The following is a 25,420-nucleotide window of genomic DNA, read 5'->3' as shown; positions in this document are numbered from 1 at the left end:
CCGCTAGGTCCTGCGCAAGGGGAGCCACTGCCATCTCCATCTCCTCTAGCTCTTGGGCTTCATAGCCGGGCGCGTAGCCATGGCTCATCGCCTCCAGATCAATGTTGTCCTCATAGTGAGAATGAGCAATCGTGAAGGACCGATTGATGCCGGCATGAAGGGCATTCTTCTCGAGCTGGCGCACCCGGGCCATGATATCCATGGCGTGAGCTGCGAGTGAGCTGGTCCCCTCCGACTGCACCACCTCAAGGTCATCGTAGACCACTCCAAGGGCAGCCTTTAGGATCTTGAGCTCGTCGCTTTCTGCTTGGAGGTTCCTTCACACCTCGGCGAGGTCCACGGCTAGCCTAGCAGAGATGCTCTTGGCCTCTAGCTTCCAGCCCTTTTGAGCTCAGCCTAGAGGGAACCAGCTTTCTGTTGCATGGCGCCGCGCTCAGAGCAGAGCCTCTCCATGGCCTAGATCAGCTCATCCCGCACCTTGCGTAGTCGTTCGACCATTGAAGCATCTTTGCTTGCCTTCTTCTCCAAGGCCACGAGCTTCTCCTCAACCCACAGCTTTAGGTCCCTTTCCACCTCAACCTTGCCCAAGAGGTCGAGGATGCACTGGTGGTTTGAGGCGTCCTTTTGAAGCAGCTCATCTCGCTCCATCTTGACCTTGGCGGCCACTTCATCATCCCGGTGGATCCTCGCCGACAGGACCTCGAACGCCTTCTCAGCATCCTTAGCGTCCTGACAGGCTTCGGTCACCCACATCCGAAGATCGGCCACCTCCTCAGCCAGAGGGGTCAGCTCGGCCACCTTCTGTTGGGCGGTGGTAAGGTGCACCGTCACCTCCCCCCGCAGCCACGCCTCCTCGACGAGGCGGTCCTAGATTTCCTTCTGGCGATAGAGGAACCCGAACTTCCCCTAGCTGAGAGCTATGAGGGACTGCCAGAAGGCGATGGTTAGAAGGCAAAAAGCACATAAAGGAGAAAGGAGATGATAAGCAAGACCAAGCAATACCCAGCCCGAAGGAACCATGACATCGCAAAGTGCGCCCCTGGCATTCTCCAGGGCCTCGAGCACGGGCGCGACCCCCCAAGTCGAGGCTCTCCCACTCCATGCTCTCTGCGGCGTCATCTAGAGTGAAGAGCATCGACACCGGGTCCTATGGTTCCACCCACTAAAATAGGGGTGCGGCCCGCGCCAGTGAACTACTGCCCATCGAGGTTAGGGCCTGGGATGGCTCCCCACCAGCTCCAAGTGCCGCCGACCCCTCTCGGCATGGTGCCTCAGCCGGGACACCCACGTCTGGCGCCACAGCCTGGGCTACCAATGACGCAGGGAAGGCCGACACCTGAGGCGATGCTGCAGTTATGACTGGTCATGACCCGTCCATCCCGGGCACCACCACCTCCACCTGCGTTGGTGGAGTCACGACCACCTGCGTCACCTCCGCCACGATTGGCGCCACGAGCACGATCGGCAGCTCCATCCACCCCGTCATCAGCAGTGGCACCACGACCGCCACCGACTACACCACAACCATCGGAGGCACCCATTGCATGCCCGCATCGGCCTATCCTACCGACGACACCGGCAGCGCTGCGGGCGGTGTCTGACCAGCCAATGATGCGGCCACACTGGCGCTGCTCCCGTCTGCTCCAGGCACGACACCAGCCAATGACCCCTACCCTAACTAGAGGGCAAGGCTCTACTTTAGTGCTAAGGATAGACGGTGGCACTGCCTACTGACTCTGCAAGGGACAAAGAACACGAGTCATAGTGAAATCCAACCAAGAAAAAAACAGAGGGATTGAAAACTTACCTCAGTGACGTCAGGCGGCTGATGTGTTTGAGGGATGACCCCCCCAAACCTTGCCCTGCCTCATCAAACCGAAGCCACTTTAAGCCCGCCTCCTGCTCATGGGTGGAGGTGGCTGCCCCCGATGGCTGAACCATCCGCCCCCCTCGGCTCTTGGGACACGATGGTGGAGCCTCCCACCTTCACCGACTCCTGTGGCACGGCAACAGGGCCGACCACCTCCGCTGGCTCCTGCGGCGTGATGGCAAAGCCGCTCGCCTCTTTCAACACTTGGGGTGGGCCAATGGCTTGTCCCGCCCCCGACGGCTCCCCCGAAGTGCCCTCCCCTCTGTGAAATGGCAAAGGCCCCAACGCCTACAAGGATGAGCCGATACCTGTCAGTGCATCCTCATTCTCCATGTTGTCCCATTTGACATCGTTGGCTGTCCACATCACTTCTTCATCATTGATGTTGCCATCACCATCATCGTCATCATCATCAGTGTCCTCCCCTCGGTCCCGTGCCCGTGGCCTCCTCTGTTGTTTCCTCCCCTTGTCCTTCTTCCACTGTTCAGCCTTGACATGGTTCACCGCCGTCACTACCGGATCCCTCGGCAGCGGCTCACCAAGCACCATGAACGGGATGCTGGGGCACCACTTGAACCAACCCATCAGCAGCTCACCAAGCACCATGGTTCATCCATCGAGGAAACCCGTGGCATGGCTCAGCCCCTCCATTTTTATTGGAAAAAACGCTTGAGGGAAGACTATCACAAAGATGAGCCGGCCCTGGATCGGACCCTTGCTACGCATGGGGGCTCGAGGAAAGATGGACTCATGAGGAGATCGAACACACAGTCGTAGAACGATCGGGAGGGAACCCGTTCGACCCCTGAATTCACGGCCGTATGCCTAAGAAGACCGATCATACCAAAACGACAACCACCGCAGACTACGAAGGAAGGCTGAGGTCCTCATAATCCTCCCACGTAGAAAAGCCTCCAAAGGAGTATACTACTCCTCTATAGGCTCGAGGGCCACTGTCAGGGACCAATACTAGGGTTCCCAAAAAGGGGGAGGTAATGCTCGTCAAAGAGAATTTCCCTGAGCAATCAAATGCGTGGCTACGGCTTCAACCGACCCCTGGGCATGGGCTCCAGCTCGGCCGACCGTAGAGGGGCGAGTTCCGCCTCGGCTGACCCCAGGTGTGCGGGTACTACCTTGCGCCCAACTGCTGGCGTACGGACTCAATTTCACCCGACCACTAGGGGCGGATTCCGCCTTGCCCGACCTCAGGGTCAGGGTTTCTGCTTCGCCCGATGGTAGCCATACCGCTCCCAACCACTCTGGTCAGAAAGTATGACCCCAAGGTCAAACTTCTAACACCGGGAGGGAAGCAGGCATGTCTCGACGTGACCCATGGACATGATGGACCATACCTAGGGGCTCACGTCGCTAATAGTGTCAGGCGTGCCAGCGCTGTGCCGCCTAATCCACGTACGGCTTCTGACAGGAGTACCTGTTGACCACGTCGCCCGCCTAAACAGAGTGGAGCATCATGACTAGCTAACGATGCCTACGTATGGCACTAGTGATGGACAGGGCTGTAACGTGGAGCCATCCCCATCATCGGCTATAGGACCGGCGGCACCCGCATAAAGGAGATGAAGGACGCCACGACCCTGGAGGCCTTCTTCTCCCTCGCTTTTCTCCTTTTCTCTCTCTTTCTCTCTCTGTAACCTATGCCTTCCCTTTCACCTATAAAAGGGGAAGACAGGACGCCCCAGGAGAGAGGAGGGCAAGCAAGAACATGCCTGAACTCAGCAATATGCATTCACACACTCTAGAGACTTGGGATCCCGTCCCTCTCTCGCCCATTTGTAACCCCTACCGCAAACTTTCCGTGCTAGTAACATGAGAAGCAGCGACGAACTAGACATAGGGATTTTCAGACCAAACCAGTATAAACCCCGTGTCCTCTAAGCACACCATCCGTGCTAGATGCGCAATATTAGAAATTTACTAGTCGAAATCTCGAAACACCGACAGGTGACTTGATCGCATGTGGTTCAACTCAGGCGAGCAACAAGGCAAGGCCGCACACATAGTGTGTATGAACCATGGGCCTTGGTGGTATGGATCAAAGGTATAGAAGAGGAGAATCTTTCTTGCTTGGATGTGCGTAATGCAGCTTCTCCTTCTCTCTCTTCTCTTTTTATATTTATTTATTTATTTCTTTTTTTTCTTTTCTTTTTATCTCTCTTTTTTTAGCAAGGCAGAGCTGACATCATTTTAGTTGATGCAGCTCTCATGTTCTCTAGTATCGTATGTATCCTTGTTCTTCTTAATCTCAACTTGAAATGGTTAGCGACCAAGAATACCCGAAGGTGCGTACAAACTTGATAGCATGTTCTTGCTTTTATTAATAAGAAGTTTTTATTATTATATTATTTTTTATGATAATCCGGGGTATCTCCCGGTAGTGCTTAGTTTATGGTCATAAACTTGACCATGTGAACTTCATCTTGCAGCTATCAATGGTGGGATAGTTCCCAGCTTCACCACCAAGCATTTAGCATTATCTTTCAAGCTACAAGGTTAGCACCACAGTGCATCTATGGGATTTGTAGTATTTATGAGAAACAAAGGCATCCACAACCATCCTCCTAAAAAGTTTGTAAACAAGGATCAAGCGATGATTTGGATCCTCGTAGAAGCATGTGGTAACAAGAGTGATGAACTCTGGAGACTCCAAAAGTGAGCATGGATTTTGAGGGATTTCAAAAGAAAAGATTTCATGCTCATCTGTGGAATCCTTCTTCTTGGTCTCTAGAGTCGGTGCTATAGCATTGTCCATGGCATAGAAGTTTTTGTTCTCAAAGGATATATCATGTAGGATGAACGTTGAATCTCGACCATTATTGAGAACAACGTTTTGATGGCTAGAGGGACATGTTTTTGGTTCGAGTGAGGGTGATGATGAACATTCTATTTCACAAGGATGTGAAGAAAGCTTGGGTGAAATGAATGGGGATACAAACTTTACCTCCTCAAACAGGTCATGGTTGGGATGATGCTTTGCCTTTGGGATTTCTAGGTGAGATATAGGACTGGCAAAAGCAACTTCTCCCAACTTTTTGTCAAGGCTTCCATGGGAAGGTTTTTCTTGGAAAAGCTTGTCCCAAGGATAGCCTATGAGAAGTTCAAATTCAAGGATGGCATAGATATGGAAGTCTAGGTGAACCTCAGTTCTATCAACTTCAACTGGCACGGCCCTGACAATTCCACTACACTCAAAGATGAGTCCTAAGGAACTTTTGAAAAGTTTGTTGGTCAGGACTAGCGGCATGTTGCCCAAAAGATTTTTCACAAGGAATTCTGACATGATGCTAGTCTTGACTGTGGGGTTGTACAAGGCTTCTACATCAATTCCTCTTAGTGAACAGGGTATGGTCATGGAAGGTGAGAGAATCGAATTGCTTCGGAAGAACGTTTTAGTTCCATTAACCATTCCTTTGATGGTTCTACCTTAGGGGTATCTTTCTCAGCAGGAAGTGTAAGCTTTTCATGCCCATAGAGTTTCAAGGTATTGCCATAATCCTTGAATTCGATAGGGAACTCCAAAGGATGAATTAATCTTTCCTTCGGTGTGCGTGGTTCGGGTGAGGGCTCATGAGTCGAATCTATGGATGCTATGGGTTTGGATTCGATTGATGAGAACTCCTCAACACTCAACAGGACATTTGCCTAGAGGGTTCTAATTTTCATGATGGAAGAAGTGTGTCTTTCTAGGAAGTGTTCAAGGAATTTTACTTTCGCCATCATTGTTTTGTGTGTAAAGCGACCTCTAGCTATCACGTCGAGGCATAGGTCAGACTCCATGTCATGACCCGAACAAAAGAGATGCATCAATATGCCATCAAGTAAAGACAAGTCTGGGCCGGAGTGTATTAACACTGAAAACCTGGCCCAGGCTACACCCATAGACTCCTTCTCATACTGCTCAAAGTCGAGGATCGCCCTTGGTAGAGAGACGATACGAGACATAGGGAAGAATGCAAGATAAAACTTGTCTTTGAGTTCATCGCAGTCCCCATTCGTACTCTTTACGGCATGAGTGTACCATTGCTTCGCCACCTCCATGAGAGAGAAAGGAAACAATTTCCACTTTAGAGATTCTTGTGTCATGCTAGAGATTATCAGGCATGAACACATCTCTAATTCTTGCAGGTGATGGAAACGGTTTTCATTTTCACACCCAGAGAAGGGTCATGCCCGAACCATGGCTATCAAGCCAGGGTGGAGTTCATTGCTAGATGAAAGGATTGGTTTTGGAGAAAGTGGTGGCTCTGAGAACTCGCCCTTTGAAACGGAAGGCTTTTGAATAGGAGTTGGATTCATGATAAAAAAAGATAAAGGAAATATTTTTATTTTTATAAAAATAAAAGATACAGATATGAGGCTGAACTAGGTTGGAAGGAAATACAACAACCGTTCCCCTGCAACAGTGCCAGAAATGCTAGTTCATATCTCTTAATGCAAATAGAAATAATCCCCAAGCACACGGAAGTACCGTTGTAGCACTTCACCCAGAAGTATTCACGGTATCGTATTTTCCATTGGGAACGGAGGTACTCCTCTAGCAATTCATCCAAGGACAACACAAGGATAGAGTTGGTAGAGGTTGAGATGGATTCCTATGGTTATAGAGTCTAAGGATAGATAAATTCCACTTCTACTTGCTTACTTCGGGCACCGGTGAACATTTGGTCTGCCAAGCGTTGCCGGCCTGTAGCTCTACATCGAACCTGAACATGGGGGATTACAAGGGACGAATAGGGTTGTCACCACCTGCCACCTACCCCTCAACCATGGGGCATGAGGCAAATGAAGGTGGCCTCTAGCCTAGACACCACGTCTACGCTATCGACTACTACTCTAGCGTGATTAGGGTTATCCGTTTCTAGAAGGGCCCTCTACTAGAGTATCTGCTACAAGAGCGGACGACGAACCCGCATGCAAATAAGAGTAAAGATTAACTAACCGAAAGACTTTTATACCAAAAGAACCACGAACACTTACTAACGAAAGATTCTGTCAAGCATTTGTTCGTCGAGGTACAAGCGGGGGAAGATGACCGACAAGTCCGGCACTTCCCCAAACTCTCCCTCACATCTCTCCCTTATCAACTCTAGATAACTATGGCCTAATCCTAGGAGTGTTGCTCTTCTTCTCTTGCTTTTTGCTCCCTTGTGTGTTGTTGTGAATGAGGGGGTGGCCTTCACCTTTTATAGCTCAAGTAGGATGGTTTGCATGGATTATTTTAGGCAACCCACCCAAAACTGCCTTCATGAGCATTAATGTTACTGCCCTACCGATGGTGGGCTCGAAAGGCGGCAAGAGGGCCACACCAGGCCTGCCTTGTCTGGCCACCGTCTTTGGCAGGTGGGCTGCTGGCTGGGCCTAGGCCACTCCTCCATCGGTTTGGTGCCCAGTTTTGTCAGGTAGGTGGGCTTCTCCCTCTTTCTCCTTTGTTTGCTTGGGCCAAAATGATGGAATGGTTGTTTGTTTGTATTTTCTTTCATTTTTGGCCGATCTTGTCATGTTTTTATGCTTGTCCCTACAAAATGGTCAAACACCAAAACTCGTGAAATTCGTTTGTTATAAACCCTAATTCTAAGTTTGGTGTTCTTTTGAGTGGATTTTATTCGAGCGTTGGCGGTTATAAATAAGAGTTAAGGACCGCCAATAGCCGTGATCATCAAATCTTCATCTTGCCACCTTGGATGGCTTGAACGAGTGGAGCACTTACCAATGACCACCTGGTGGTGCTAGAGTGGCGGAAATTCATCGCTTTTGGTAGATCGGTCTAAGACCGACTCCGCAAGAGACAAGCAATCGGCTATGCATTTGCCGACCCAATCAAATCATCCTCTTTGATGGGCTTCCTCGGCCGACGAGGCACTGGGTGGCGAGCTCTCAACGAGGAAGATGAGCCCAGAACGAGTTCCGAGATTAGATCTGCTGGCGCAGATGTTGGCATGATCGGCACAGGATTATCCTGCACCGCCTCCACGATCTCCCCCTCAACGTTAGCGTTGATGACCCAAGAGATGGATCCAATCGTGAAGGACTGGCTTGGCTAGGGGGAGAACGGAGAGCTTGGGAAGCGCACCATCTAGTTCACCATGGGAATCAGCACGCACATCCCTACCTGGAGCGCCAACTGTCGATGAGATGTCGTCGATAGTCCACCGAGGGGTGTACCCATGATGGTAGATTTAGTGGTGGAGGTGCGCGTGATCAGAAACTAGATGGCAACAGAGACACAAGATTTAGACAGGTTCAGGCCGTCATTATGACGTAAAACCCTACGTCCTGTGTTCTGCTGATTTGTATTGATTGTGTATGCAGTGGAATAAGTCTAGGCTAAGCCCATGGTTTGTATCTGGATACCAACTAGGGGACCCCTACCCCTCCTTATAAACTCTGGAGGGATAAGGTTACAAGTATCCTAGTCAGCTATATGGTAGGTATTCTATTTGGATTACAATATCTATAAGAGTCCTAGTAAATCATATCTTCTACATCTTGTGGCACCCCGGGGGTATATCCCACACAGTGGGCTAGGCGTGTGATGCCAATTAGAGCGTGAGCCACCAAGTGAGTCGCCACAACGTGGATGTAGGTTGCCGGCAAGCAATCGAACCACGGGGATAAATCTTGGTGTCAGTTGTCTCTTTGGTATTCATATTGTCACTTGCTCAGTTCGGTAAAACCCCCTCTATCTTGAGCATTACATTTCGTAGTTACTTGTGTAGGGTGTGTTTGCTTGCCTAGATAGTAGAGTAGCTTGTAGTGATAAGTAGTTGTAATTAGTTACCTAGCTTGCTCTCTAGTGTAGAATTAGTTGCTAGCGTGTTTGATTGTGTGAGAATCAACCTTAGTGATCATAGCAACTAGCATTATGTTGGCGGCTTGCTTATTGTGAAAGTAGAGCTAGAGCAAATTGCTATTTCGCCATCTTATTGTCTAACCAATTTGTTCTAGTGTCTTGTAGAATTTTAATTAGGCTATTCACCCCCCCTCTAGCCATTTATATCCTATCAGCATGCCGCCGCTAGAGCGCACGGCTAGCCAGAGCATGCGGCCACCTGGCCACGCCATTGCTGAGCATGCAGGTAGCCAGGGCGCTCGTGGCCGTCGGGCACCGCAGCCAAGGCGTGCATGATGGCAGGTGGGCGCGGCCAGCCGGGGCGCATAGCTGCTGGGAGCACGCGAGCTGGCGAGGAAGAAGCAGCTCGGAAGAACCCAGCGGATAAGGAGGAGAAAAGGGAAAAACAGAGAAGGGCATTTTGGTCTTTTCGCTCTTTTTCCCACTATGAGGAGCTGTTTTGCCAAATTGGTCAAGAAAAAGCCAAAAAAAGCAGCTCCACTAGTGAAGTGAAGCTGTGCCAAACAGGGTCTAATACTACTTTTGTGCATGCATACTGCAATGAAGGCAGGCTTCATGAAGCAGAAAATGTTGTGATGGAGATGAAAAAAAGTGGAATCATTGTAGATGCTTTGGCATATAACACTTTGATTGATGGGCATACAAGTATTGAGCAGACAGATCATGCAGAGTTACAATCTTGAAGCACATGACGGGTGTTGCTTCTATGCCAAACCGTTTTACCTTTTTGTTCTTTGCTTAGACATCTTTTACAGAGGAGGCTAGCAGAACATGTACCCTTTGAAAGCAACTTTTGTGTGGAAGACTATATAGCTTGCTTATGTCTTTGAATTATTTGAGCTAATGAAGAAGAACAGTGTTCCATCTAGTGCAAGAGCTTATTTGGCCATCCTGGAGGACTTTTCTGAAGATAGAAGATTGGATGAGGTGACTTTTTTTGTTTCTTATATGAAAAAAGATAATCTACCTCTGAATGAAGATATATGCACTGCTCTTGTTAATTGCTTTTGCAAATTGAGCATGTATCCTGATGCTTAGGCATTGCTTTGCTCCTTCATTGCACATGTTTTTTTTTACCAAGCTTGATATCTTACCAGCATCTGCTTTCTGGGCTTGCTGCTAAAGGACAAGCAGATAGGGCTAAAGAAATATTCAGAGGTTTGAGATGGAAAGAGTACAATGCCCATGAAATTGTATGGAAATTTATAATTGATGGCTTGATATGAAAGGGTCATTCAGATGATTTTTTTATAAAGGATAGTTCATACCCGGCTTCATCTACCGACAGGTAGAATCTGGCCAATTATTACAAGTTTCGGCCCGTAGTCCAGCACACGAGCTGTTAAGAACTCCATCTTACAGCCACCCACACAAATGAACAAAGCAAAGTTTTTTACTAAATGAGACCAATAGACCTATTTGACAACTGCCCTTTGGAACAAAAAAAAATACAAGGCCGACGTCTCTAGATGCTGCCCTGCAAGGATCAGCTGGTCCCGTTGATCATCCTGTTCATTTGGCTGTGGCTTGTCGTAAACGATCATAAATTTTCAGCCGGAACATTATTTTTCTCTCACACAAACCAACCAACAGTACTTCTTCACGAACCAGCAACGATACGAACCAGCCAACCGAACAGACTGACAAGCTCCGGAAGAGTTATGAACCCATAGTGCATAATATAAAATAAAAGGTTCAGAGACCAAAAAATATACTTTGAATTTTTCAAAAAAAATGTACATTGAGAATTGATAGACCTAGACGGCATCTCTCAAAAAATTAATGAACATGTGGTGCATTTTACTCATAACTAAAATTTAAACTAGAGTTGATAAGTTTGAGCTTTGGTTAAGCTTAGTCACGGTCAACCGCCCAACACCAGAAACCGTCCGCTAGCCCCAGCCGCCTGGTCGACTCGCGTGTCCCGTCCTGGATCACGGGGCTGCCCATACAATCACAAGTGGGCCACTGATAAATGGGCCCACTAGCTGTCCCTGTCTTCTCGCTCGGGATCCTGTAGTGCCAGTACTGTCTCGTTATTTTGGGTTCGAAACTTCGAATGATTCAGAAACCGCAGAACAGAGTCTTCTAAGGATCTCAACACGCGAAGCCAAACACGAGCTGAAGTATATATATCCACCCCATCCAGCAGCAGGCACATTTTCTTTTACACAAGCACACACCATCCTCATGCAGTAATGCGAGCAACCCTTGTACGGTGACCCGCCAAATGTTGAGTGATACACAAAGTACAGGTTGCTGATCCACACCAGAGCTCCACGCTAGCCTAGAGAATTTACCATCCGTGAAAGGATTTAAATTGCATCCACCAGAGCCAAGGATACACACAGTATAAGGATTTTTACCAACCGTCACGGTTCTTTACATTGCATCCATGTCTGACAAAAGGGAAGCTATGGTAACGAGGCATCAGCTGAGGTGATGAGCTCGACGCTGAAATCCCAGAGCTTCTTGGCCAGCTCCATGTCCTTGGCTTTCGCATTTGGCTCGCACAGGTTACTGTCGCAGTAGTACTCCCCCGACTTGCCATTCACGTCCGAGTGGAGTGCCACATAGCATGTGGTTGCCGCACCCTGTTTACGTTCCAAGCAAACCAATCAAAGCCTCCCAATCATCTAATCTACTTCCTCCACTCATATTATTTGTTGTTTTAGCTCTAAGCATGGGAACTAAGGAAAAGTGAAAAAGGTGTAGTGCACAGGAAACGAAAAGAAGAGCTAGAGATAGAGATGTATTGGTAAAAGAGAAATGTGCATTGAAAAGTGAGAATGACAAATAATTTGGAACAAGTGTAGAAAGCTAAAAAAAACTCTTATTATAGGATGAAGTAAGCTGCAATATGAAGCCAGTAGTATATAATAAAGGCAGCATAAGTGAATTCTAGATTTGCGGTGCCTACCAATAAAGCCAGTCAGTCTATCATACTCTTTTCGTTCTAAAATAGATGACCCTTTAGCTATGAATCTACTTGTCCACATTCATAGCTATAAGATCATTTATTTTAGGACCAACAGAGTAGATCACAAGCTTGGGGGTGGGGGGGGGGGGGGGGGGGGGGGGGGTAATACATGGCAAAGGCAAAAGTGTATATAGGATAAGAATGGCCTCCAACTGCCTTTCCACGAGTGAAGATTTTGACAGATGAGTACCATAGCAACTTGAGGCATGGTGATGGCACTGTCAGATCACAATATGGATATACTACTTTTAAGATGTTCCTGTCCCTCTTCTAATTTAACATAATGGTTGTCAGTTGTGGCGGATGCAACGTCACAGATCTCATGGAAGCTTTATTCTAATACTCCCTCTGTCTTTTTTTCTGTCGTTATGATATTCGTGTTGGTCGAACTTTTTTAAGTTTGATTAGGTTCGTAAAATATATTAGCAACATTTGTATCTCCAAATAAGTTTTATGAAAATAGATTCAATGATCTATCTAATGATACTAATTATATACCATAGATATTAATATTTTTCTTGTATATATTTGGTCAAAGTTAAGTACGTTTGACTTCTCGGAAAATGAGAACGATAGATAAAAAGGGACGGAGGGACAAGGTCTCAATGCTACCACTGCCTCGAACTTGAAACACCGTAAGCATGAATCAATACTGCCACTACCAGCAAACCATAGATTTGCAAAATGCCACGTCAGGTCTAGTCTCAAATACCTAAACATCTAAAATGCGAAAGGACCCTGAAGATTAAAAACATAATAAAAAAATTACCTGTTCAGCATTTTTCAGCACCAATTTACCAAGTGTCCGATGGAGAACTGCACGCAGCAGAAAATTCAATGTAACCAGTGTTCTTTTTTTTTAAAAAAGTAATCAGTGAAGCATAACTACGGTTTCAAAAGGCAACAAATCCTATCAGGTCGTTTCTCAATTGCTGATAATTTAAGTTGTCTCGATTGCTGTTTATATTATGCATGTGTGGATCTAACCTTAAATGTTCCTTTATGCCCTCCTAATTGCCATGGTTTGTTCATAAAAATAAGAAGCATCAATTTTTTTTTTTTGCAAATATAAGAAGCATCAACTGAAATAGTTCAATAAGTTCTATTAAATTAGCCAAATGTATATGTTTCCCCTTTTAGTTTATAAGACCAGGAGAGTTAAACGTTGTGGAAAGAATGCCAATTATACTTACCATATAGGATACTATGGTAGCGAAGAAGGTTTGTGATAACGGCACCAGGATGAAGAGAATTTGCGGTTATTTTGACATTCTCTTCGACATTCTCTTCCTGTTAGACAAAATATTGTATCATAGATGAACCGAAAAATAGTTGTAGAACATCCTAGTAAAATGAAAACTCACTACTCCAGAACAGGTAATCATTGCCGGGTCGGAACCCCTCATCACTGTCGGAATTGCGTCCGGCAGAGGACAATCGTCATTGATGGGGTTGGCCTATCATTGCTGGTTTGCTGACCCGGCATGATCGACACTCATGATATCACTGCCGGTTCATAGTTCAACCCGGCAGCGATACTGATAAGAGCACTGCCGGATCAGTACAACTAGCATTGAATTTTTGAGTGTCACTACTGGCTCAATACCAGAGAATTATATTAATTAATGCACTAGAGAATTCTCATTGTGATCACATTTCTCACAAGAAACGATATATGAATACACCATAATTAGAAAAACCATATATGCATACTTAATATAGGTATGTAGAGATAAAGTCATTACAAACCAAAGTCTCACTATTACACCCTTATTACAAAAGTGGAGCACACACACTACTACTGGGCACCAAGTGCCATGACATAATCCATGTGGCAATCATCTCCTGTTGTGTATCCGAGCACATCATTTAAGTATATCAACACATGAATTAGTGCACAAAGGGTTTGGAGCCGTGATGACCCCATGCCTTTGGTAGTTGGCCGCGAAATAACAACCAACTGGGGAAGGGTTGCATTGCTACTAGCGCGCCCTAGCTACGGCGTGTCTCTATCTTCATAAACATTCTTCTAATACCTCTTATGCATCATCTTGACTACAAAACGGAAGGTGTGTTACTAACATGTGATATGTGTGAGTGAATGCGGTCTCTTAGGGATCACCACCATATATAGAAAAATCCTCATGGGCCATATAGGCCTAGAATATATATGGGCTATGGGCCTTGACATACTTAACACCCCCAAAACTCAAGGTGGAAGAGGAGGATCTAAAGCATTGAGTTTGAGTAAGTGAAGTCAATGCTGCTCTCAAGTTTGTGCTTTAGTGAAAAAAATCTGCCACTTGCAGTTCAGAGGGCACATATTGGAGAGCAATTGTTTTCTGATGACAGTGAGATTGAGTAAATGAGGCATCAACACCAATATGCTTTGTAAGCTCATGCTTCACGGGATCATTGACAATTTGTATGGCTCCAGTATTATCACAAAGAAGAGGTGTAGGTGCATCATAGGAAATACCAAAGTCAGCTAGTAACCACAGAGCCATACAATCTCTGAAGTGGTGGTAGCAAGAGCTTGAAGTTCCGCCTCTATACTAGAACGAGATACGGCTGCTTGCTTCTTGGACTTCCATGCAAGAAGTGAAGAGCCAAGAAGAATGCAATAGCCTGTGACAAAACGGCAATCCGTGTGATCAATAGCCCAAGTGGAGTCTGAGTATGCATAAAGTTGAAGTGGACTATTGCGGACATAGAATAGACACTGAGATGATGTCCCTCTTAGGTATCTAAGGACATGAAGCAAATGCCCATAATGAATGGAAGTAGGAGCACTCACAAATTGGCTCAAAATATGAACTGCATGAACAATATCAGGTCTGGTCACAGTGAGATAAATGAGGCTGCCTACAATATGTCGATATCAAGAGGAATCCTCAAGAGGTGCACCATCTGTAGGATGAAGCTGCAAGTGAAGATCCATAGGTGTTGCATCCATTCGAGTATCAGTAAGTCCCGAACGAGCAAGAAGGTCTTGTATGTATTTAGACTGGGAGATAATAGCCTTTTGTAGAATGTGAAACCTCAATGCCCAAGAAATAACTGAGAGGTCCCAAATCAGACGTCTGAAATTGTTCACCAAGTTGCTTCTTCACAAAAGAAATATGTTCCATATCACTGTAATCAACATATCATCAACATATAAAAGAAGCAAAGTACGACCACGTAGAGAAATATGAATAAATAATGCAGGATCATGATCACTAGGAGAAAAAATAGCAGCCTGTGTTACAGAAGCAAAGTGCTCAAACCAAGCACGAGGAGCTTGTTTGAGGCCGTACAAAGCACGACGAAGGTGGCAAACATAACCTGGAGGAGCATCAACACCTGCGGGTGGCTGCATATAGACTTCCTCATTCAAATCACCTTTAAGAAAGGCATTCTTAACATCCATTTGAGAGATAGTCCAAGAGGAAGTAGCTGCCACTACAATCAAAGTACGAACAGTGGTCATGTGAGCAACAAGGCCAAATGTCTCTTCATAATCTAGTCCCTAAGTCTGTTGAAACCCTCTTGCAACAAGACAAGCTTTATATCTCTCAATAGAACCATCTGACTTGGTTTTAATCTTGAATACCCACTTACAGATGATTGGTACAACATGTGAAGGTAACAGGACAAGCTCCCAAGTGCATGTACGATCAAGAGCTGACATAGCAAACTACCATTCTAGAATACTAGAAGCTTCCTGATAAGTGGATGGCTCATGAATAGCAGCACTCACACGTGGAAACCCCAACTTGTCAGGAGGCTCAATAGTAGCACGATTCCATAGATTATATCGTGGACCAACCTGTGTCTCATCAGAAATAGTAGAATTAGCAACATTAGGAGCATCAAGACTGGACAAGGAAGTGGGAATAGGAGGTTTAGGACGGCAGGTGTAGACCTTTGTAATTGTTGGATAACGTGGTGGAGATGTAGGAAGGTTGGGTGGTGGATTATCAACAAGAGTGGGTGGATGAGTGGGTAAGGGTGGGGCATCAAGGGTGTTTAAAGACGAAGGAACAGGAATGTGTGTGGGAAGGGGACACACACGATGGAGTGGCGTCATCACTTATTGAAATAGGAGAAGGCACATAAAGGATGTGGATTTTGTAGGAGCATATGATGACTTTGTAGAGGAGCTATAAAAGAAAGGACGATCCTCAACAAAGGTGACATCATGAGAGAGATGTATGCGACGAGAAGAAGGATCATAGCAATGATAACCCTTGTGTTCAGGACTATATCGTAGGAAAACACACTCAACTGACTGAGCAGTCAACTTTATTTGCTCATGAGGTGCAAGCAGAACATAGCATAGGCATCCAAAAACTCGAAGATGATCATAGCGAGCAGGAGTCCCAAAAAGAACTTCACCAGGACACTTGCTAGACAATTTGGATGACGGTTGTCGATTAATAAGATACAGAAATGTCAAAACAACCTCGCCCCAAAAGTGTGATGGAACAAAAGAAATAATCAAAAGTGCGCGAGCTATTTCAATGAGGTGACGGTGTTTGTGCTCAGCAACCCCGTTTTGAGTATGAACGCCAGGACACGAGAGCTGAGCAAGAGTACCCTCAGAGTCCAAAAACTGGTGAAAGGTAGTGGATAAATATTCCCTACCAAAATCAGAACGAAAGACTCGAATCGAGGTAGAAAACAGAGTGTGTACCATGCGAGCAAGTTTTGGTAAATGGAGCACAACTGAGACTGATGTTTCATGAAGTAAATCCAAGTATATCGAGAATAATCATCAATAAATGACCAAGACGGTGATGCCACTTGGCGAAGGACGAGGTAGATGGCGATGATGACAATGCGGCTGATGACACATGAGCGGAAATGTGAGGAAGACGCAAGGTGTCAAGAATGTAGAGGCTAGGTGAGCTCCTACGGCGATGGCCGGTCACAAGTATAGTCCCGGTTTGACGATCCTGAATAAAACAAGATGAGTCATCAAATCCAACAAAATAGTTGTGGTCAGCAAGTTGACCAACAGAAAGAAGATTCATGGATAATTCAGGTACAAAAGAGACATCAGGAACAGAGAAATAAGAATTTGAAAGAGAACCCTGATGAGTGATATGGCAAGATGTACCATCGGTGACTAGCTTGCAGGCAAGAAGCTGAGACTGATCAGATGTCACATGGAAAGAAGCCCCAGAATCAAGCACCCAAGACGAGGAAGAAGGACCAACAAGAGAGGCAGCAGCAACTGACACAGATCCTTTAGGACTGAAAGCGGTACCACGACCCCTAGTGGTGCGAGCAGCTCGACGAGCACGGTATTCAGCCAATTTCTCTGTATGATGCAAGAAACAATTATCTGGACTATGACCAATTTTGCCACAATGCAGGCAAGGCTCCTGAGAGGCACCCTTTGCTGTACTGAACTTCTGAGAAGCAGCCAACACACTATGAGACACTTGCATGGAAGAGGCATAGACCAAAGACGTATTTCTTCAGCAAGCAAATCTCACAATGCCTCTGCCATGGTTAGAGTGGAAGAATCATGAAGCAACCGGGTACATATGGAATCAAATTCCGCTCTTACACCCATGACAAAACGATAAGTAAGGAACTTGTCAATAAATTTGTGGGCTGGACAATCAGCAGGTGTACATTCAGGCACCATAGAGGTCAAGGATCCCATCAGATGATCAAAGGTTGAGTAGTACTCATCAATAGACATGTCTCGCTGCTCAATAAGATGAGTTTGCTACATAAGAGTGTGCAAGAGAGCACCACTGTCCTGAACATAGCGCTCCTTCAAGCATGACCAGATAGCCTTGGCTGTTTTACACTTGGAGAGACTCATAATCATAGATTGCTTAGTACTATTGACCATGGCAGCCATCACCTTCCCTTCGTCAATCTGCTAAGTTTTGACATCAGCAGTATTACTCTGATCTCGCTGAAGCACAGGAGGATCATCAGTGAGATGAAAAAGGAGGCCATGACCCCCTAAAGCAGTCTCCACACAAAAAGCCCACTCTAGGTAATTTTGACCATCAAGAATAACACAGTGCTTTTGAAGGAACCAGAGATTACAGCAAACAGAAGTGGCCTCAAATGTCCTCCACGGAAGCAGAGGAGAAGCACAGCTTCAGTAGCTCCGCTTGTAGTTGCAGCAGCTGTCCACATACGACGACGGAAGCAGAGAAGTAGCAGCATGTGCCAGCCAAACGACAATGGGCGGACGGCGCGCACACTAGAGGGTGACGCGGATGACGCCGCACGCGGGCGGGCAGCACCAACGACACGCGCACGCGAGCAGGCGGCGCGGACGTCACGCGCAAGCAGGGGGGGTGGCGCGGACAACGCGCGCACAGGGGCAGGCAGCGCGGAGGAAATGCGCACGGGCGGGCGGAGGAAGAAAGCTCGCACGTGACGAGGACTGGGCAGGCGGAGAAGAAATCGCGACCTCCCCACGGGCGATGATGACGGGCCGAGAACAGATGACGATGGGCCGATCCGCGATAGCTGCAACACGCAGCGTGAAGAACAGAGGAGCCGCGATGGGCAGCCGACGGCCGGCACACGCGAAGGGCAAGCTGTTGGCCAGGGAAAAAATGGATCTTCGGTGATTAGGGATTAGATTAGCCCTAATTCAACCCCTAAACCTTGCTTTGATTCCATGTTATTAAGCTGTGATATGTGTGAGTGAATGCAATCTCTTAGGGATCACCACCATATATAGAGAAATCCTCATGGGCCATATAGGCCAAGAATATATATGGGCAACGGGCCTCGACATAGTTAACAAGGTGCACGTGGAGAGCTTTCTCCCATAGAGAACACATATCGAGACTATAGACAAATGGCCAGCACACATGCAGGGACCTAGCTCCTCTGTCCGTGGAGGTGTCCAGGCGCCGGTTTCATAACCAGAAGGAACGGTGGTAGGTGTATTTAACAGTGCAGAATCAATCAATTGATGGTTAGGTGGATCCAATGGCAAACTGACAGGTCAATATAAAACCCGGATCTGATATGAAAATATCAATGATGGCTCATGGCTTGACCCGGCAGTGATATATCCAAAACTTTTGGACAACAACATATATGATGCCTGTTGCATATGAAAAGTATACATAAAACATATGCTAACAAAGACCTTAAAAAATTACATATACGCTTACAAAGACCTTTCCACAATTAGGCCAATGTTAGCGTCGAAGCATACAAACACATAATAGCCCCCCCCCCCCCCCCCCCCCCCCCCCCTGGTGAGTATGGGTTGTGTACTGCTGAAGCAACATTCGAATGACCACCTCACGAAACTCCTAGAACGTAACCAACCGGGGGTCTAGCATTGGTCGTGGCCCAACAACTGACTGGATCACGCTGGCTTTTCACCAAACGCGTGCACCTTGAATCTGGCGTTGTGCCATCTTCACGAAACTGCTTCTAGTACCTTTGGTGCACCATCTTCACTGCGAATAATGGAAGGTGTATATGGAGGCCTTTCTCCTAGAAACAGGGTTCCCCGACAAAGACCACATCTTCAGACTACAAATGACTACGAAGGGAAGGTGTTGGGAGTAGCAGCATCAAATCAGTTGTCCGGATTTACAAGCAGAAGCAACGGTGGTAGGTGGGATCAATGGTGGAGGCGTCTGGGAGCAACGGTGGTAGGTGGGATCAACGGTGGAGAATCAATCAATTGATAGTTAGGTGGATCCAACGACAGAGAACACTGCTAGGTCAATAAAAAACCGGCATGTAGTGGCTTTACCCAGTAGAGATATATCACTGTCCGGTTAAGCCAGCAGTGATATCAATCTTATCACAGCCGGTTTGCGGCTTGACCCGGCAGTGATATATCACTGCCCGGTGGTGGTTTGAGCCGGCTATGATATGTGCCTTCACTGCCATGTGAATAGCTCCTCTCGAATTTTCTGGATTCTAGGCTTACGACCTAGTAGTGATAAGTAATCACTACTGGCTCCAGCACAACCAGCAGTGATGCTCCGGCAGACTGAATGGTGAACATATAATCAGTAAAATCTGACAAAATACAATTCTTGTGATTGGATGATGATTGTTCCTTCAATTTGTTACACCAAGATTAACAACAAATGGACTCAAATTTCCACGTCCAAGTTGGAACAACTCACTGCCCAATGATCTTTGTTTACCAAAAAGTTACGATTTTAAAAATTCAGATGCGAACATCTTTGAAAAATAATGCAAGTGATGTTGGTCACAAGCACAGGTATCCATGTTGCAATGCATGCAAATGTACTATAACAATACATACACCATATAATCAAGAAAACGGGCATGTGTTAGACGGAACATACCTTGAATCGCCTGGTAAATTCATTAGCATGCAAGATGTTTGCAAGCTTTGACTGCGCATATGCTCCAATGCTACTATACCCGTTTGCAAGCTTTGACTTCTCATGTGCTTCCTTTGCCTGGTAAGTTCATTAGCATGCAAGATGTTTACAAGCTAGGTTGAACAAGTTACTAGGTTTGCTTCGAAACGAAGTAGACTAGACCGTGATCTTGTCAAAACGGATGCCTTCCCGATATGCAAATCTGTGCACATCTGACGAAACGTTGACAATTCTTCCTTCCATATTTGATTCACGAGAGGTCTTCTTCATGGTATCCAATAGAAGGTGTGTCAGCAGGAAATGCCCTAAAGACTATGAGATTAGAACCGCAGTTTTAAAATTGTGCCTAAACACCATGATGAATGAAAACTTTTGAGTGTGAGGTGAGGCAGAAAATTGCGGCGGTCTGCAGGGGCCAGCGGGGCTTAAGCCCTCCTCCTACCACCTTGGTAACAATAGAGCATTAGAGCCTCTCCTATTTTTTCTAGACATGGAAGAGAGAAAGAATGGTCTCTAGTGGTTGAAAATAACTTGAACCCCCTCTTCTATACATATCTAGATCTGCCCCTAGCGGTCTGTTGAGGTAGAGTGCTAGATTTGCACATGCTATACACGCGAAGGATTAACCAAGCAATCAATTGTACTGAATGCGTACCAAGATGGTTAGTTGCAAACTGCATCTCAATTCCATCCTTTGAAAGCGCAAAAGGTATTGCCATTACTCCTGCATTGTTGCTGCCAGTAAAAGCACCAAGTAATCAATTAAATGCCATTAGATTGAAGCAACACTTTGAACAAATGTCAAAAGAACCAGTGCTGAAATAGCAGACTTATCAAAATAAAGTCAGATAATTAGACCAGGCATAAGAGCACTCCCAATGCAGAAACTACAATAGTTTTTGTATGTATTAATTGCACTGCCGAGTAAGCAATTTGCTGACGTGACAAGCAATTTCTTGAAGAGAGAGAGGAAAAAATAAGGAAACCGTTTTTTGAGAAGTAACAGCTACGAGTATATCGAGGTGCGAAGAAACTACACGTTGCCCGTTGGAGGATGCTAGCATTGTTTCCATCCTTTATGGCTTTTTTGGATGTACTCATATCCATCTTAATCCATATGTATTCGAGGGGATTGGGGTGGAACTTAAACTATTTTTCACTCCAATCCACTCCATGACGCATGGATTGAGGTGGACATGAGTCCATCCAAACAAGGCCTTAGTAGGCCCGCGCCCTCCCCCACCGCCGCCGCAAAATCCCCCGGTGCGCACTCATCTGCCCCCACCCGGCCGCCCTCTTTCTGCGCGCGCTGGCCGCGGCACCTGCATGCTCCGCCTCTCGGCCGCCGTGACGTGCCCCCGCCCTGCCGCCCCTTCTCTGCGCGCGCTCCGTGTCGCAGACACCCGCGCTCGCTGGCTGCGGCTACCTGCGTGCACCGCTTCTGGGCCACCGTGGCGCGCCGCAATGCCGTCTAGGAGGCGCTATGCCTCTCGTTACATCGGCCCCGCGCCGGTGGCAGCCGCGGGCCCGGCCACCCGCGCCGTCGTCGCTGTGCTGGGTGGCTACCGCCACCTCTACTTTCTCTGCCTTGGCCCGGCGCTCGACCGGCTGGCGCAGGCGCATCACCTCCCTCTCACTCTTGCTCTTCTCCCTCGACTGCTAGAAGCGCCTTGGCAGCGGGAGACCCAGCGCCGGGCGGGCGTGCCGGAAGACAGCAGCAGCCGTCGTCGCCGTTGTTCCTCTGCAAGCCCGTCGATGTGTTGTGACAGCATTCAGCTGTCGTCGCTCCTCTGCTCGTCCTGTCCATGTCGTCGCGTCGTCCTTGGCGTACACTGCCTGGCCTGGCTTTGGTGCTGCTACTGCTAGTATAATACTCGCTGAGTGTCCGACGGCCACCGCGGCCTCTTAACGTAATCATTAATTTGTTTGGTTCCGTTGATTAGCGCGGATGAACAATAGGGAGGATGGTGGAAGAGTAGAGATTTTACGATTCATTTGCTAGGAAGCTAGCTTCATCTGGAGCATACAGTCTGGGAGGTGTAGGATGGTCGAGCTACACGGTGCTTGGCACAACTGATCTGTTTTGATTGCTCTGTTTATTAAATTTTCTTCTCTATAGAAACCCCTCTTAAAAACTATGCAGTGGGGAGAATGGTTTCTAGCTGTGAGTTCGTAGAGCTATAGAAACTATGGGTGATTTCTGCGTTGAGAGTGCCCTAAGAAAATCTCAAACACAAGAATCACGAAAATTAATTAAGTGCTACCTAAAACAAACTAATATGAAATTAGCATGTCCCTCCTCCGATCACCTATGATGGACAGTGAAACACAGATTGACAAGTATGGAGGGATTTGATTTTTCCATAGCTTTGAGGCACATTTTACACAATGAATCACCCCTACTACTCGATGCAGTTACTGCAGTTGTGCCACTGCCATGTGGGCCCCACAGCCCACGGGCCTCACACCCATTGGTATTACATCCCAAGGGAATGTGGAAAATCATCCTAGCATTCGGAATAATAACCATATCCAGTTTACTAATATGATACAGTGTCCTGAAAATGGCAGACAGTAGTAAATGTCATCCTCATGGCGTTGTACTAGAGAGATCCAGACTTGAATAGACAGGCTTATGTGGTACTAGTTTATCCTGATTGAATTAGTGGTTGATTAGGTTCATCCTGGTTGAATTAGTGATTGATTATTAGGTTCATCCTGATTGAATTAGTGATTGATTAGGACTCAGCACTCATCCCAGGTCGCTCTGCAGCCCACTGATGTTGAGGGGAGCAGGTAACAGAATACGTACATGAGAATGTTGAGGGGGAGACCCCTGGCGATGAATTGGGATGCGAACGCGCGGACGGAGGCCATGGACGAGAGGTCGAGCTCCATGATGTCGAGCTTGGCCTCCGGCGCCTGGGCGACGATGGCGTCCCTGACGGCCTGGGCGGCGGGGAGGCTCCTGTCGGCCATGACGACGTGGGCCCCGCGCAGCGCCAGCGTCCGTGCCGTCTTGGAGCCGATGCCGCTGGACGCCCCTGCATGGGATTGGGTTGGATTATTAGTAAGGTTTTGGTGTGGGGTGTGTGTGTGTCTTGGGAGTTGGGAGGGGGGGATTTGTTGTTGAAGGAAGAAAAAGGGTTGGGTGATAAGTACAGACCGGTGACGATGGCGGTGAGGCCGGCCGCAGAGATGCCCTGGGTGACATGGTCGGCGGTGGAGCTCCAGGAGAAGCCGGACTTGCCCGGGCGACCCAGAAGCCACGAGGTTATCATCTTCCCTCGTTGTCTCTGTCCCTCTCTAGTCTCTTCTCTCTGCAACGGCAACTGGCAAGACTCAAGAGCCAGCCTAATCAGTCAACTCCACCACCCAGGCCAGGCAAGAACAAAGAACCCACTTCTGCTCCGGGGGAGCAATGGGAGGAGGGAGACTGGGAGAGGATGGACGCGTGGCGTGTGCCGTCTTCTCATTTAAAAAACAGACCTTCTAGATAGCAAGCAGGACATAATAATAATTTGAAGAAAAAAGAAAAGAAGCGCTGCACGCTGAGTCATGCGACACCGGCTGAAGCATATAGACAGTGCCAACCTAATAATTAGGATGTCAACTAAGCAAAATAATAATATGGTGTTAGAATTAAAGAAAAGATAAAACTAAATGGTTTCTATATAAAAAATCATGTCTAAGAACCAAATTATGAAGAGGTGTGATAAGTAGATGATAGATGATGGTAGATAGGTGATTAGAAACAATATTTTGATGAAACCATCGGTTAGAAATATAGTTTTTATGTATAGCGACTGTATAATTTGATAAGTATGGAAACCATCTTATCATTTCTGGGCTAGGGTTGCCCTAAAAAACCAACTCTAAGCGTCCGTTTGGTTTGGAGATATGGTGGGATAGGATAGACCCGTCTCGGTTTAAGGGCTGGGGTGGTTCTATCTCGTGTTTAGTTGAGAATGACACAATGATCGCTGTCTTGTGTTGGTGTGAGAATAGCGACTTGAAGGCCGCCTGCGCATGCACCTTCGTGCCAGAGGCCGCGGCTCCACCACCAACGTACGCGCCTTCCGCGCCAGAGGCTGCAACTCCGCCACCCGCACATATACCTTCCACGCCGGAGCCCACGACTCCACCCTAGGCACCCACACATCACAAAGTGTTCACCACTTAGTTTCATGACACCATACAACATCAGAGTTCAACAGCAGAAATTAAAAGAACATAATTTCGATACATGTTCATGGCCCATGCCATGACCATGAACTACGCCTCACAAAGGGGTAGGCTACTACTGCCAATCCACGGAGGGGTCCGGGGCATAGAAATACCCATAGGTTGGAGCGTTCTCACTTGCAAAACTCAAATAGTAGCATCATGAGTACACGAGTGTACTCAATAGAACTTATCCATAATATAAAGAAGGATCATGCAATTTGGTTGTAGCAAGAAATAAACGTTTATTTTGCATAAACGTATTTCTACAAAAATTGTAAGTTGTCTAACTACTAGGCATAGCATGGCATATCATAAGTTGATTAATGTGGAGCAATGAGCAACACATCCTTGATCTTCCACAAGTACTTACGACAACTCTACACTAGTAGAGAACAGACCTTCAGATTTTAGCTTTAGTCCCGGTCATCTTGGGGCCCGAGACTATGTCAGCATTAGTTCCAGGTCTAACGGCTAGGGCCACAGATGGACCTTTAGTCCCGGTTGATGGCTCCAATCGGGACTAAAGGTCTCCCTTTAGTCCCAGGTCCAGCAGCTAGGATCGTAGAGGGACTAAAGGTCACACGTTAGTCCCGGTTGGAGCCACCAATCCAACCGGGACTAGAGGGTCACCTTTAATCCTGGACTGAGCCACCAACTGGGACTAAACGTCCATGCTATATATCCATCATTCTTCCTTCCCTAGCCCGAGCCATCCTGTCGGTGCTTTGGAACCAGGGGTCCCTCAACCAACGAGTGAATTTGTGCTGCGTGCCCCTAATCCCGGATGGTGATGCAAAGAGACACAAGGTTTATACTGGTTCAGGCAATCGAGGCCCTACGTCCAGTCCGAGAGATCGATCTTGTATTCCTTGCACCGGAGTGCTCGTAGTAGGGGGTTACAAGCTAGGTGAGAGAGGGGGCTAGCCCCAGGTCTCGGCGTGGGTGGTGCGGGCTGCTTGAGGCGTTGTTCCCAAGCAACGTAGGAGTGCGTAGTTCTATCGGTGTGTTCGTCTTCCTTCCTCCCTAGAAATGGCCCCGGTCCCTCCCTTTTATACTCTAAGGGAGAACTGGGACCGTACATAGGTTGCTACATAGCGCTTCTGTAAATGGGGTGGCGTGTCCGA

General features: G+C 47.1%; 1 protein-coding gene and 1 pseudogene across 2 annotated transcripts; both read right to left on the bottom strand.

The window, feature by feature from the left end:
• Positions 1-10,584: 10,584 nt before the first annotated feature.
• Positions 10,585-23,534, bottom strand: LOC136541567 (short-chain dehydrogenase TIC 32, chloroplastic-like). Of its 2 annotated transcripts, XM_066533500.1 has the most exons (9): positions 23,236-23,534; positions 22,882-23,113; positions 20,725-20,804; positions 20,232-20,374; positions 20,031-20,147; positions 12,912-13,008; positions 12,488-12,534; positions 11,109-11,332; positions 10,585-11,025 (listed from the first exon to the last, which is right to left on the bottom strand). In XM_066533500.1, the coding sequence occupies exons 1-8, from the start codon at positions 23,348-23,350 to the stop codon at positions 11,153-11,155; spliced, it is 1,011 nt and encodes a 336-aa protein (XP_066389597.1). In that variant the 5' UTR covers positions 23,351-23,534; the 3' UTR covers positions 10,585-11,025; positions 11,109-11,152. The 2 variants fall into 2 exon arrangements, with proteins under 2 accessions (XP_066389597.1, XP_066389595.1); XM_066533498.1 differs by having other exon boundaries at positions 10,586-11,332.
• LOC136541568 (uncharacterized) lies at positions 16,681-18,917 on the bottom strand (annotated as a pseudogene).
• Positions 23,535-25,420: the final 1,886 nt, after the last annotated feature.

Source organism: Miscanthus floridulus, chromosome 3 (assembly GCF_019320115.1).
Source record: "Miscanthus floridulus cultivar M001 chromosome 3, ASM1932011v1, whole genome shotgun sequence".
NCBI lineage: Eukaryota > Viridiplantae > Streptophyta > Magnoliopsida > Poales > Poaceae > Miscanthus > Miscanthus floridulus.
The sequence above is the reverse complement of the archived record's forward strand: the minus strand, read 5'-3'. Positions and strand labels throughout refer to the sequence as shown.

Excerpts from the sequence above, each read along its gene's own strand:
- LOC136541567 (XM_066533500.1), bottom strand. The coding sequence starts at position 23,350 with ATGATAACCTCGTGGCTTCTGGGTCGCCCGGGCAAGTCCGGCTTCTCC. Across the intron at positions 23,114-23,235 it reads CCTCACCGCCATCGTCACCG|GGGCGTCCAGCGGCATCGGC; the intron begins GTCTGTACTTAT and ends AATCCCATGCAG. Across the intron at positions 11,333-12,487 it reads TGCTGAAAAATGCTGAACAG|GGTGCGGCAACCACATGCTA; the intron begins GTAATTTTTTTA and ends GAACGTAAACAG.